Consider the following 14,769-nt stretch of genomic DNA (forward strand, 5'->3'; position numbering starts at 1 on the left):
TTAGATTATTTTAGGAAATGTTTCAGGGAGTTTGACTTCCTCCAATTCACTGGTGTGATTCAGAAATGTCAAACCAAATTGACAGGTACACCTATTTACACAGGAGTGGAAGATCTGACTACAAATATTAATTAATAAAATTAATATTATAATAATTTATGTAAACATTGCAAAGTGTAGTTGAATCAGCAACTCCAGTGTGATGTATTTCTACTTACATAATTCTAAATATTAATGAATTGTGTATAATATAAAGCAGTCTTTACTAACATTTTATAGTAATTTAAGAATTTCATTATTTACTGCTTCAAGTACTGTAAAACATCACTTCACAAAACATGATTCACTACGGCTTATAGTTTATTTACGCCTCGTTATATGTTGCTTGTAATGTGCTATTACCCTTTCATGCCTAGACACAAAATAAACAAAATAAAATGTAAATAAGCAACCTGAGAATCTATGTTGAAGAAATCATTTTGTTAAAAAATACTGCATATGTAAGAATGTGATGCATTGTGAATTGCAATTCATAGCAAAACTTTAATAACTGCAGTCAGATCAGGAGCACAGACCCATAAAAAAGTGACTAGGGTGCAACCTGATCAGGTCTCTCTGTCCTCTGAATTTCTGGTTCTGCAGTGATCTTCTCTGGTCCTTAACCCTTAGCTCACCCTCTGACAGAGTTTTGATAGTCCCCAGCACGAGGCTTCAAAAAGACCTGTTGCGATTGTAAAAATGGCGATGTATGGAAACAGTACATATGATTTTCTCATGTGTATTTTGTATTAATCATGTGACATCTGTACTGTAAATGTTATGTAAAGAGTGGTTTGCATTTCTTCAACAACACCAGAGTGGCTCTGACTGGAACTTGTCGCATCCTCACACCTGAAGACCCCTTCTAATTCATTGCCCCAATTAAGATTACTATCTTTTTTTTATTGTCATTTGTCATTATTTCTTTCTTTCTTTTTCTTTTCTTTTTTTTTTTTTAACATATAGATACGGGCATGTTTATGTTTACATTCGATTACATTCGATTTTGGAACTGAGTCATGCATGTGCATCAACTCTGTGCCATTTATTTGTTGTATTTTTCTTTGTTGTTTTCTATATTCCTTGTTTTATAATGTTTAGTGTGTATTTTGTATTTGCTGTTTTTGACCTCTGGCTGTTTAAAAATGGATAAATCTTTCCTTACTAACCTGATAGTACAATGATCTCAATGACCAGTGTTTTTGGAAAAGCCCTAGGGGATACCACAAACCCATAAAAATCCATCTAACTGTTTCTCTTTCATGAGTTACCTCAAACATGCTTAATAGTGGATATATAAATATTGTATCTGTACCGTGAAATAATAATTAACCATGATTTAATATTAATATTTGTATTAATATTCACTATTTTTTAAATGACACAAAATAAATTAAGGGCTTAAAAGTTATACTTTTGGGCCTAAAGCTTACAGTTATTCTTCTATCTTTTTCTATACACCAGTGTCAGTATGTTTAGCTGCAAAAAAATATAGATGAAAGGGAACATAGTAATGGATATTTTAGATTTACTAAAGTGAAGAGATGGGGAAGTTGACTCACTTCATCCCTCTTCTGAGCATCTGATTGGCTGCAATAAGCATGACGCTGATGATGAATGCAATGGCGAAGGCACAAATCAAGCTCTTTCGCACACATGTGTGCTTGACTTGTTGCATGGGGCTTGCTATGAGGAAAAAAAGAGAGAGTGAGCTCAAATATTTAAAATCTGTGCATTATTTTATACACAGAAACATTTTATACAATCTATATCATGAAAGCCTGTGTTTTTTTAACATAGCTAAACATATGGGCATTTGATCTTCATTTTAACAATACTGACGTAATATAACTAAACAAAATAAAACCAAAGAAAAGTCTAAATGATCTGTGTAATGTAATTTTTTTTTAGAAAAATCCAAATTCTTGTGAGGAAAACACCCCCACATTTATTTGTACTTAAAATGGATAAAATGACCAACAGGTATATCACGTCAGGTGCAAATTACTATAACATTGTTCCAGACCATTTTGAAGGAGGCTTGCCTTATTTACACCTCAGACATTTAGCTTGGTTTGCTCTTTATTGTTGAAGTGAGAGGTATCACCCTCAATGCCACAAAGACCAAAGAGCTCATTGTGGACCTCCGGAAATCTAACAGCAGTAGACACTCCCCTATCTACATCAACGGGTCTAAAGTACAGCGTGTCTCCAGCTTTAAGTTTCTGGGTGTCCACATCTCTGTCTTGGCATCAAAACACCTCAACTCGCTACATTATTGAGAGCACCTTGACGAGCTCCATCGCAGTGTGGTATGCCAGCTTCAAAGTGTGTGAAAAGAAATCATTGCAAAGTGTATATATATACACTACTCACAAAAAGTTAAGGATATTTGGATTTTGGGTGAAATTTATGGAAAATGTGTAAAAAGAGGTTGTACACCTGATATATAACTTTTTACAGAACATTTCACCAAGAAATAAGCATACAGCCAAATCATTGGTTGGTGTGCTTCATGTCCAAGCAGAACCCAGCATAGCACCATGCTCCAGGATGAGAAGTGTCAGGTGCACAGAGATCAATCTTGCATGCACTGATTTTGAAGCCCACAATAAGAAATAGAAAAGTCTTGTGAGCCTTAGGAAGGTTTAGGAAAGGGTTTTACTATTCGATTAGTACCATTTGCTTTCATATCACTATTAGTTTCAAATCACTGTTAAGTTTATCGATGTACAGCACCTACAGCTTGTGTTTGACTTGACAGTATTAAGAACACTTTTCGTAACACAGAAGTACTAAAAACAAACATGAACCCGGAATGATGTGCAGATCAATGTTTATAATCAATATTGTGCAAAAGATTTTTGTTGTGATAAAGTTCTACACGTTGGTCTATTTTTACTTTATTAATGGTTTTCCACATTCAGGATGATGTGTGATGGCCTGCTACTAGTGATGCAATGGGATTCAGAAAAAAAATAGAGCGATGCAGCAGCGCTTTAATCCTTTAGTCTGTCCAGCTTTAGTCTCTCCTCTCCTTTCCTGTATACTCTGCTCAAAGCTTCACATTTCATGCTACCATCACCATCACTGTGCTGTCCATGTTGTACACTTCTAACAAGCAGAACTGCATCATATACCTGTGCTGCATTCTTATGTCCAATATTTATATATACACACCATATATACATAATATACATACATACCAATATACACTACTCACAAAAAGTTAAGGATATTTGGCTTTTGGGTGAAATTTATGGAAAATGTAAAAAGTTCACGCTACAGTGATATTATATCATGAAAGTAGGGCATTTAAGTAGAAGCATGCAATGGTGATTTCCTCATCTCAAACAATTTATTGAAACGAAAGCCAACAACAGTGGTGGGTATACCACAACAAAAAATGTCAGTGTCTCAATAATTAGTCAAGTGCCCTTGACCAACAATTACAGCTTGACAACGATGTCTCATGCTGTTCATGAGTTGACTTATTGTCTGCTGAGGCAGGGCATTCCACTCTTCTTGAAGGGCGGCCCTCAGGTCATTGAGGTTCTGGGGTGCAGGGTTACGAGCCTCTACACGGCGACTCGGCTGATCCCATAGGTTTTCTATGGGATTCAGGTCTGGAGAAAGTGCAGGCCACTCCATTTGAGGTACCCCAGACTCCAGCAGCCATTCCCTAATGATGCGACCTCGATGAGCTGGAGCATTGTTGTCCATGAAGATGAAATTAGGCCTGTATTGTTCATGCAGGGGCACAATGACTGGATTAATGATGTTATTCAGGTAGTAGTGGCTTGTCACTGTACCATTCACAAGATGTGGGGCAGTTCTGTATTGAGTAGACACACCTGCCCAGACTGTAACACCACCACAACAGTGGCTGATGCATAGTGCTCTCCTTGATGTCTCCAAAATCGTTGGCGGCCATCATTTCTGCTCAATGTGAATCAACTTTCAGAGAACAGAGAACAGCACTGAGGCCCACTGGTCCCTCGTCCAGCGTAAATGCTCCATGGCCCGACGCCTGGGCCTGGTGGTGTGGTCAGGTATCCTTGCAGGTTGTCTAGCATGCAGACCACGCTGATGTAAACAGTTTCGAATGGTCTGACGTGACACTTGGGTGCCTCTCACCTCCCTTAAATGTGCCTGGAGTTGAGTGGCATTCATCATCCGGTTCCGCAGGGCACTGTTCACAATGAAGCGGTCATCAACATGGGATGTGGCCAAAGGACGTCCACTTCCCCTTTCTGTGACTCTTCCAGTCTCTCTGTATCTCTGTCACAACCTGCTGATGACACTCTGTGACACTCTAAGCTCAGTGGCCACTTCCCTTTGCCTGTCTTGAGAGTTTTGGTTTCCGGCAGCATATTGACTTTCCTACTCACTCAAAGGGACACATTTTGGACTTAATTTGCTGTTCTGGTCTTACTCCTTCGGTTTGTACTGCTAATGATCTCCCTATAACTGATCACTTACTTCTCTCATTCAATGTTCAACTCTCTCTTTCTGTAATCAAGCTACCTCGTATCATCTCATTTCGCAATATTAAGGACATCAATTCTGATGCTCTTTCCTGTAGTATTGATAATCTTATGAACATTAACAATTTATCCAACCCTGATGATCTGGTTCTTCATTATAATGATGGTCTTAATAGTATTCTAAACTCCTTTGCTCCTCTGAAAACAAGGACAGTCACCTTTTCTCACTCTGCACCGTGGTTTACTTCTGAGCTCCAGCTAATGAAAGCCAAATGTCGTCAGCTTGAACGGCTTTATAGGAAAACTGGTCTTACTGTCCACAAAGATTTGTACACAAGTCATACTCTGCACTATAAGAACTGTATTGTTAATACTAAATCCAGGTATTATTCTGGTTTAAAATGTTCCTATGAAGGCAAAACTAAGATGCTGTTTTCACTTTTCAATACTGTTTTTAGTCCCCAATGTTCTTTGCCTTCTCATCTATATTCATCTGCCTTTTGCAACTCTCTGATGTCCTTTTTCAATGATAAAATATACAAAATTCATCTGCACCTAGGCTCACCATCCTCCCTTTCTAGTTCTTCTGAATCTTACCCTATTCCTTATCCTTTCTCATCTTTCCAGTTTCCTACCAATTCAGATATTTCAGATCTTATACATAAGTCTAAGTCTTCTACTTGTTCGCTGGATCCGCTTCCCACTGTTCTGGTCAAGGCCTGTCTTCCCTCTCTGATTCCTCTTATTTCTGCTATCATTTGCTCCTCTCTTACTACTGGAATTGTTCCTATCCCACTTAAAACTGCTGCTATTACTCCTATTCTGAAAAAGTCTGGTGCTGATCCTAGTAATTTCAATAATCTCCGCCCTATCTCCAACTTACCTTTTCTTTCAAAAATCCTTGAAAAAATAGTTGCTTCTCAAGTTCATTCTCATTTAACTTGTAATAACTTGTATGAACATTTCCAGTCTGGTTTTCGCCCTTTTTATAGCACTGAAACTGCCCTTTTAAAAATTACTAATGACCACCTCATGGCAGCTGATTCTGGCTCAGTCACCATTCTTATCCTTCTTGATCTAAGTGCGGCCTTTGATACCATTTCTCATACCATCCTTCTTAATCGACTTATCTCAATTGGCATTACTAACACCCCCCTTGACTGGTTTAAATCATATCTATCAGAGCGCATGCAGTTCATCAAATTACACTCTTTTAGTTCCAAATCTTCCCCTGTTAACTCTGGAGTCCCGCAAGGTTCTGTCCTTGGACCTCTTCTTTTCCTCATCTACCTTCTTCCTCTTGGCAATATCTTTCGAAAATACGGTATTCTATTCCACTGTTATGCGGATGACACCCAACTCTATTACTCTAGCGAACCTAATGCTACCCTCCCTCCTTCCTCTCTTCTTGACTGCTTTAATGAACTCAAATCCTGGTTCTCTTCCAACTTCCTCAAACTAAATAGTGAGAAAACTGAATTTCTTTTAATTGGTACTAAATCAACTTTATCTAAAATAAATAGCTTCTTCCTCTCTATTGACAATTCTATTGTTTCCCCTTCTACTCAGGTTAAGAGTTTGGGTGTCCTCCTGGACAGTACACTCTCATTTCAATCACATAATTAATAACATTACCCGGTCTGCGTATTTCCATCTACGTAATATCAACCGTCTTCGTCCTTCCCTTACACAGAATGCTACTGCTATTCTTGTTCACAATCTTGTTACCTCACGTATTGACTATTGTAACTCCCTTCTTTTTGGTCTCTCTCATAAATCTCTTCTTAAACTTCAACTGGTTCAAAACTCAGCAGCTTGTATTATCACTAAAACTCCTTCATTTCACCACATCACTCCGGTTCTGCAGCAGCTTCACTGGCTTCCGGTCAAGCTTCGCATAGACTTTAAGATTCTTCTTCTCACTTTTAAAGCTATTCACAATCTTGCCCCTTCTTACTTGTCTGATCTTCTCCATATTCATGTTCCCTCTCGTTCTCTTAGATCTGCCTCTTCTCTTCATCTTTCTGTGCCTTCTGCTCATCTCGCCACCATGGGGCAGAGGGCTTTCTGTTGCTCTGCTCCCCGGCTCTGGAACTCTTTACCTCCAGAGATCCGTAACCTTGACTCTCTGTCTATCTTTAAATCTAGACTCAAGTCTCACCTGTTTAAGTTTGCTTGCTCTTCCTAAATCCTACTTGCCCTCTCACACAGTCACAATCTTCTGTATATATTCTGTCGTATTGTTTCTATGTGCTTTGTTTTGTAACTCATTGTTCGGTGTCCTTGGGTGTTGAGAAAGGCGCCTATAAATAAAATGTATTATTATTATTATTATTATTAGAACATCCTGTTTGAAGCCTCGCAATGGCGAGATACTGTTGATCAATTGTTAGGTGTCGTCTTGGTCTGATGATGTCAAAATGTGAACAGCATGATGAAGAGGACAGTTTAAATACCAATTCTAATTGAACCAGAAAATTTATTGGTCGATTCATGGATCAAACACCAGTTGTGAATTTTGCCATTAAGCACCTTGTTAGAGAACAGCAAGTTAAGGCCTGGTCACACTACAAGACTTTAACCGTCGGCAGATCGCTTTGCTGTTCAGACTACATGACTTCACTGTATGTCTTTTTGTCCTTGTGGTGTTCACACTACGCAACGCTTCGTAAATGATCCACAAGAGGGGGTCGCACACCACATGATCTGACAACAACTCTTGTCACTCAACGCCTCAACGCCGTCACGAAAACACACGTGACAGGTAGATCCGGGAAATGATGCGAGACTTTTGGTAGAGGTTTGTTTTGAAAATGGACGTCGGCAGGAGTCTCGTGTCCACACTATTTTTGAAGCCATGTTGCTGCTGCTGCTGCTTTTCTTCCGGTGACCTCAACCTGTTGACTTGCTCTCTCATTGGCTGGAGGTCGTAGCTACAATTGACACCATGTGATGTCGAGTCGGCCAACCGTCCCAGATATTTAACATGCCAGATATCTAGATTTTGTCTGTGAGGTGTCAGCGATGTGTCAGCGAGCCTCTTTGATGCGTCGTTGAGTAGTTCACACATAAAGACTGCCGAGCGCTGATCACCCGCTGATTTTCCCATGATCACAGCCCGATCTGTCAGCGAGCTCATTAATTTGCAAATTGGGCTTAAAATCCTGTAGTGTGAGGCTTTATGCAAAAAGTACAGAAACACTGAACAGTTGGACATGTGCATTCAAAAGTATAGAGAAGGTCAAATTAAGTTCACCTGTAAAGGTTATAGTGCATTTTAGGTGCATCCTGAAATTTCACCTGAAAGCCGAGTAGTGTGAGTAGTATATATATATATATATATATATATATATATATATATATATATATATATATATATATATATAGTCTGTAATTTTAATGGTAGGTGTATTTGAACAGTGAGAGGCAGAATAACAACAAAACACATTTCAGAAAAGCTCTACATTGATTTGCATTTTAATGAGTGAAATAAGTATTTGATCCCCTATCAATCAGAAAGATTTCTGGCTCCCAGGTGTCTTTTATACAGGTAACGAGCTGAGATTACAGTAGGAGCACTCTCGGGGAGTGCTCTTAATCTCAGCTCGTTAACTGTATGAAAGACACCTGTCCACAGAAGGAAGCAATCAATCAGATTCCAAACTCTCCATCATGGCCAAGACCAAAGAGCTGTCCATGGATGTCAGGGACAAGATTGTAGACCTACACAAGGCTGGAATGAGCTACAAGACCATCGCCAAGCAGCTTGGTGAGATGGTGACAACAGTTGGTTGTCTTCCTCGGTCTGGGGCTCCATGCAAGATCTCACCTCATGGAGTTTCAATGATCATGAGAACGACGAGGAATCAGCCCAGAATTACACTGGAGGATTTTGTCAATGATCTCAAGGCAGCTGGGACCATAGTCACCAAAAAACAATTGGTAACACACTACGGTGTGAAAGACTGAAATCCAGTAGCGCCCGCAAGGTCCCCCTGCTAAAGAAAGCACATGTACAGGCTCATCTGAAGTTTGCCAGTGAACATCTGAATGATTCAGAGGAGAACTGGGTGAAAGTGTTGTGGTCAAATGAGACCAAAATCCAGATCTTTGGCATCAACTCAACTCGCCGTGTTTGGAGGAGGAGGAATGCTGCCTATGACCCCAAGTACACCATCCCCAGGTGACAGGACAACCACAGTGCATCAAAGGGACGATGGACGGAACCATGTACCATCAAATCTTGAGTGAGAACCTCCTTCCCTCAGCCAGGGCACTGAAAATGGGTCACGGATGGATATTCCAGCCTGACAATGACCCAAAACACATAGCCAAGGCAACAAAGGAGTGGTTCAAAAAGAAGCACATTAAGGTCCTGTAGTGGCCTAGCCAGTCTCCAGTCCTTAATCCCATAGAAAATCTGTGGAGGGAGCTGAAGGGTCAGCCACAAAACCTTAATGACTTGGAGAGGACCTGCAAAGAGGAGTTTCTTTCACTCATGGTTAGTGGTTGGCTGAAGCCATTTATTGTCAAACAACTGTGTTTACTCTTTTTAAATCATAATGACAACAGAAACTACCCAAATGACCCTGATCAAAAGTTTACATACCCTGGTGATTTTGGCCTGATAACATGCACACAAGTTGACACAAACGGGTTTGAATGGCTATTAAAGGTAACCATCCTCACCTGTGATCTGTTTGCTTGTAATTAGTGTGTGTGTATAAAAGGTCAATGAGTTTCTGGACTCCTGACAGATCCTTGCATCTTTCATCCAGTGCTGCACTGATGTTTCTGGATTCTGAATCATGGGGAAAGCAAAAGAATTGTCAAAGGATCTGCGGGAAAAGGTAGTTGAACTGTATAAAAGAGGAAAGGGATATTAAAAGATATCCAAGGAATTGAGAATGCCAATCAGCAGTGTTCAAACTCTAATAAAGAAGTGGAAAATGAGGGGTTCTGTTGAAACCAAACCACGGTCAGGTAGACCAACTAAAATTTCAGCCACAACTGCCAGGAGAATTGTTCGGGATGCAAAGAAAAACCCACAAATAACTTCAGGTGAAATACAGGACTCTCTGAAAACGTGGTGTGGCTGTTTCAAAATGCACAATAAGGAGGCACTTGAAGAAAGATGGGCTACATGGTCGAGTTGCCAGAAGAAAGCCATTACTACGCAAATGCCACAAAGTATCCCGCTTACAATACGCCAAACAGCACAGAGACAAGCCTCAAACCTTCTGGCACAAAGTGATTTGGAGTGATGAGAACAAAATTGAACTTTTTTTTTTTGGAGAGGAGTCAACAAGGCCTATGATGAAAGGTACATCATTCCTACTGTGAAACACGGAGGTGGATCGCTGATGTTTTGGGGATGTGTGAGCTACAAAGGCACAGGAAATTTGGTCAAAATTGATGGCAAGATGAATGCAGTATGTTATCAAAAAATACTGGAAGAAAATTTGCATTCATCAGCCCAGAAGCTGCGCATGGGACGTACTTGGACATTCCAACATAACAATGATCCAAAACACAAGGCCAAGTCGACCTGTCATTGGCTACAGCAGAATAAATTGAAGGTTCTGGAGTGGCCATCTCAGTCTCCTGACCTCAATATCATTGAGCCACTCTGGGGAGATCTCAAACGTGCAGTTCATGCAAGACAGCCCAAGAATTTACAGGAACTGGAGGCTTTTTGCCAAGAAGAATGGGCAGCTTTACCATCTGAGAAGATAAAGAGCCTCATCCACAACTACCACAAAAGACTTCAAGCTGTCATTGATGTTAAAGGGGGCAATACACGGTATTAAGAACTGGGGTATGTAAACTTTTGATCAGGGTCATTTGGGTAGTTTTTGTTGTCATTATGATTTAAAAAGATTAAACACAGTTGACTGATAATAAATGGCTTCAGCCAAACACTAACCATGAGTGAAAAAAAAGTTTTTGTGTTATCATTTATATTCTCTGAAAAATGGCCAAGAAATCATAAATTCTGCCAGGGTATGTAAACTTATGAGCACAACTGTATGTATATATATATATATATATACACACTGTATATTATCTCTGTTACTGTTGTACATACAATGTACATAATGCACACATTTTTGCACAATATATAATTACACTTTACACTTTATCTGCTGTAAATACATCTTGCACATACTTCTCTATGCAAATTCTGACAGCCTTATTTATTGATGTACATACTTACATATTTATCTGCACTTGATCATTTGCACAATTTCTACTATTTGCACTTCTTTTAGATGCTAAATGGCATTTCGTTGCTATGTACCTGTACTTTGCAATGACAAAGATCTATCTATCTATCTATCTATCTATCTATCTATCTATCTATCTATCTATCTATCTATCTATCTATCTATCTATCTATCTATCTACCTACCTACCTACCTACCTACCTACCTACCTACCTACCTACAATCTTTGTTCAGAAGGCCTCAGCGAGCTCTTTGGATCTCACCATGGTATATGAGACCACTGCCCAATCTCCAGATTTGAACCCTATTGAAAACCTCTGTAATGTCATCAAGAGGAAGATGGATGGTCACAAATGGCTTGATGGAAAGCTGAGCTGTTTGCTTTTTTGCAAAAAGAGTGGTATAAAGTTACCCAACAGCAATGTGAAAAACTGGTGGAGAGCATGGAGCCAAAACGCATGCAAATCGGGGTTATTCCACCAAATACTGATTTCTTAATGTTATTTAGCCAAAGCATTAATACAATCTGTTTACAAAATATTTGCATTTTGTTTTATTTGAGTTATTAAAGCTCTGCAAATACTGCATGATCTTGGGTTATTTTTATGTGTTGTCATTTCCTTTAAATATACACTCTAAATAACAATAGTTATATTTTGAATTTAGGAGAAATATTGTCAGCAGTTCATAAAAAATTAAACAAAACTGTTCATCTCACCAATACATGCACCTGTAAGAAAAAAAACATAAGAAACAGATTATTTTGCAGTGGTCTGTTATTTTTTTTCCAGAGCTATATATATATATATATATATATATATATATATATATATATATATATATATATATATATATATATATATATAATCACCATGGTGAGATCCAAAGAGCTCTCTGAGGAAATCTCAGATTTGTAATCAGCCATTCCACTGTCCAGAAAATCATTTACAAGTGGAGAACATTTAAAACAAGCGCCAACAGGGCCAGGTCAGGCCGTCCAAGCAACTTCAACCCTAAGAGAGCACAAGATGCTTAAAGACGTCTTCAGAACCCCAAAAATATCATCACAAGTATGAAATACATATTTCTGTTGATTTCTTTTGTTTAATAAGTGAAAACAAAGTGATATTTTGTTGTTTACATGCAATTACATCACTCTTATCTACAGGTATAAATTAAAACAAGATTAGAAATTGACTTGTTGAAATTTAATTATAAAGAACTGAATATTTAATGGTGCGTCCTAATTTTTTCACGACTGTATACACTAATCAGCCCATAGAATTAGAACCTAATATGGCCTAATTTAACTGCCTAATATTTTGTAGACCCCTTTTGTGATTCCATTACAGTGCTGATCTCCAAAAAACTGCAAGGTGGGGCTCCATGGATTGGCCTTGTTTGTCCAGCATATCCCATAAATGTTCCATCGGAATGAGATCTGGGGACATTTTAGACCAATTCAGTAACTTGAAATTTTTGTCAAGTTCCACAAGGCATTCCTGAACAATTTTTGCAGTTTGGAACTGTACATTATTTTGCTGAAATTGGCCAATGCTTTTAGGGGATCCCATAGCCATGAAGGGGTGTACTTGAATGCCAGGACCCAAGGTTTCCCAGTAGAACATTGAGCATCAATTTTGTGCATAACAAGGCAAAAATCTCTGCATTCCTGTGAGTTTTGTTTAAATGCTCCTGTATGTTGTTTAACCCCAATAATTGCATAAGGCACCTCAATTCTTCTGTGTCCCACAATGTTACCTTTGCCACTCTTGGTACATGTGTGTTGTGGAAACTAATTCTGTCATCAGCTAAAACACACATGCATGTTACTTCTTGTAGTAGACAGGAGTACGAGTCGCATTCAAAATTGTGGGGAATTGTGGCATGGTTCCAGAGCAAATGCACTCAGATCACCTCATACAGGTTGTGTTGGGTTCAATACCACTGTGTTACAGATTTTCACATTACCAATTTTACATTCAAACCATGCTCTGTTTGTCCAAAATGCCCCTTTAACAATATAGAGGCCTGCACATGACCACACATAAACATTATGGAATTGTTGGTGTGTGCAGTCTTACTGTCAATGTTAACTTGACACTCAGGGCTGTTCATATGGCTCTCCTCAGTCATGATGATGTTTTCAATGTCTTTCATTGTCAAATGGTCACAGAATGTCTCGTACAGCAGTCTCTTCAGCTCATCCACTGTCAGCTTTTGCATATCACACTGTAGAAATAAATGTCAAAGAGAAACATGACCAACAGCTTACAAATGAACATAAATGTTCAAACAAAAGTGCTAGTAAAGATAAAATCTTATTTTAGTCAGCACTGTATTTGCACTCAAATGCAATAAAAAAGCAAAAGCTTTTGGTGATTAGTAATTAGCAGTATTATAGTGGCACTAATTAGCATGGTGTGTGTAATGTAAGAATGACCTACAAATCCTACAAGCTATCATAATCAATAACAATAAAGCAGAACTGATGCATAATATAAATTACACTGACATAACAGGTGTCCATCTTCAAGGATGCAGCAGTCCATACCTTCCAGAAAACTGAGTCAAAGTCTGTTCCGTGAAACTTGTCAGGCATGCCAGTTGTCGTCAGTTTAGGGCCAAGCAGAGTTACAAACTCGTCAAAACCAACCTGGCCATTGCCTTCAGACAAAACAAACAGACCAGACTGACCACACTGTTTAAATATGTGCAACATTCAACTACATTAAATTAGCTTGTTTGTTTGTGTGTGTCTGTGTGTGTTTCAGCTGTGTTTAGAATCTATCAGATATTATTGTTGGCTTCTATATTTTTTATACTGAGGAGTTCTGTGCTTTTTTGTGCTTTATACACCTGATTAAAACAAATCAGATGACTAACAACTCTTCCTAAGTTGAAAATGTGTTCATCATTAAAGAAAATAATCAGGAATATCATTAGAGTGCACAGGAGAAATTCACCTAGCAGAGAACTCACCTGGTCACTCAACACAAGCTCCATCAGCAAGAAAGCCCATCCACCATCCCGACCACACTCTGCAGAGGGACCATCTAGTGCACCCTGAGCAGCTACATTACCTCCACCAGTTTTTCAGGTCCAGTTGAGTATAGAAGTTACTCCTTAAAGGGGGGATCTACAATGGATACCTTGGACATTTCCCCACCAGACCACCAGAGCGCAATCCTTCACACTTTAGTTGAACTCTTTGGTTATGTGTTTCATTTTCCCTGTTCATTATGCTCACTTGTTTTGTGTTGTGTAATAAGCTCTCTGGTTTATGCCCCCTTGTTTCACCATGTCTTTCTCTAGCATCTTTGTCAGTGTGTATGTTGTGCCTACATTAGATCCAGTTTTTGTGCATCTAGTAGCTCTCTTGCACTGTAAATAAACCTGTACTGCACTTGCATCAGCCTTCCACAATTCCTTGTGATATAAACAAACACCGACCTGCACCTTTGTCCACATAGCCTGCCTCTGCCTCCTGTGTTCTTCCTCGTGACAGTATAAAGTGTACTTATGTTATTATTTTTAAGTGCACTTTGGTTTCTTTTAAAGTGACTACTCTCTTATTAATTTCTGTGAGTATGTTTCCTAAGTGATGTGATATGTCTGCAGTTGTCACGTCCGGGCACCCCTGCCCTGTGCAGGGCTCGAACCCGGACCTCCATCGTGGTGCATGCACCAGCATGCCATGGAGACAGACCCATTCGCAGGATTCCAAGAAGCACAGCTTTTATTCACACAGACAGACAGACATGGGGAAGACTAACTTAATCACGTAGACTAATATAACACTAACTAAACTGAAACAAACAACACCTTTAACATGAACTAAGACATGACTTTAACCAGGACATAGTACATAAAACAGTGAACAATAATCAATGACTGACAAGGACGTTAACATTAACATTATGATTAATTGTATATAGTAATGTAAGTATCTAATCAGCCACACCACAAAAAAATCATGAAGATACAGATCAAGAGCTTAATTTACTGTTCACATT

General features: G+C 39.0%; 1 protein-coding gene across 1 annotated transcript in view; it reads right to left on the reverse strand.

Moving 5' to 3' along the window:
- Nucleotides 1-910: 910 nt before the first annotated feature.
- cabp7b (calcium binding protein 7b) overlaps nt 911-14,769 on the reverse strand; it is a 28,922-nt gene continuing 15,063 nt past the window's right edge. The window contains exons 3-5 of the mRNA XM_058383900.1: nt 13,308-13,420; nt 12,838-12,985; nt 911-1,725 (exon numbers count right to left, since the gene is read on the reverse strand). Of these exons, the coding sequence (XP_058239883.1) occupies nt 1,598-1,725; nt 12,838-12,985; nt 13,308-13,420 (389 nt within the window). The 3' untranslated portion in view covers nt 911-1,597. The remainder of the gene's footprint in view (nt 1,726-12,837; nt 12,986-13,307; nt 13,421-14,769) is intronic.

The sequence above is a fragment of the Hemibagrus wyckioides genome, linkage group LG28, assembly GCF_019097595.1.
Source record: "Hemibagrus wyckioides isolate EC202008001 linkage group LG28, SWU_Hwy_1.0, whole genome shotgun sequence".
NCBI classification, from domain to species: Eukaryota; Metazoa; Chordata; class Actinopteri; order Siluriformes; family Bagridae; genus Hemibagrus; species Hemibagrus wyckioides.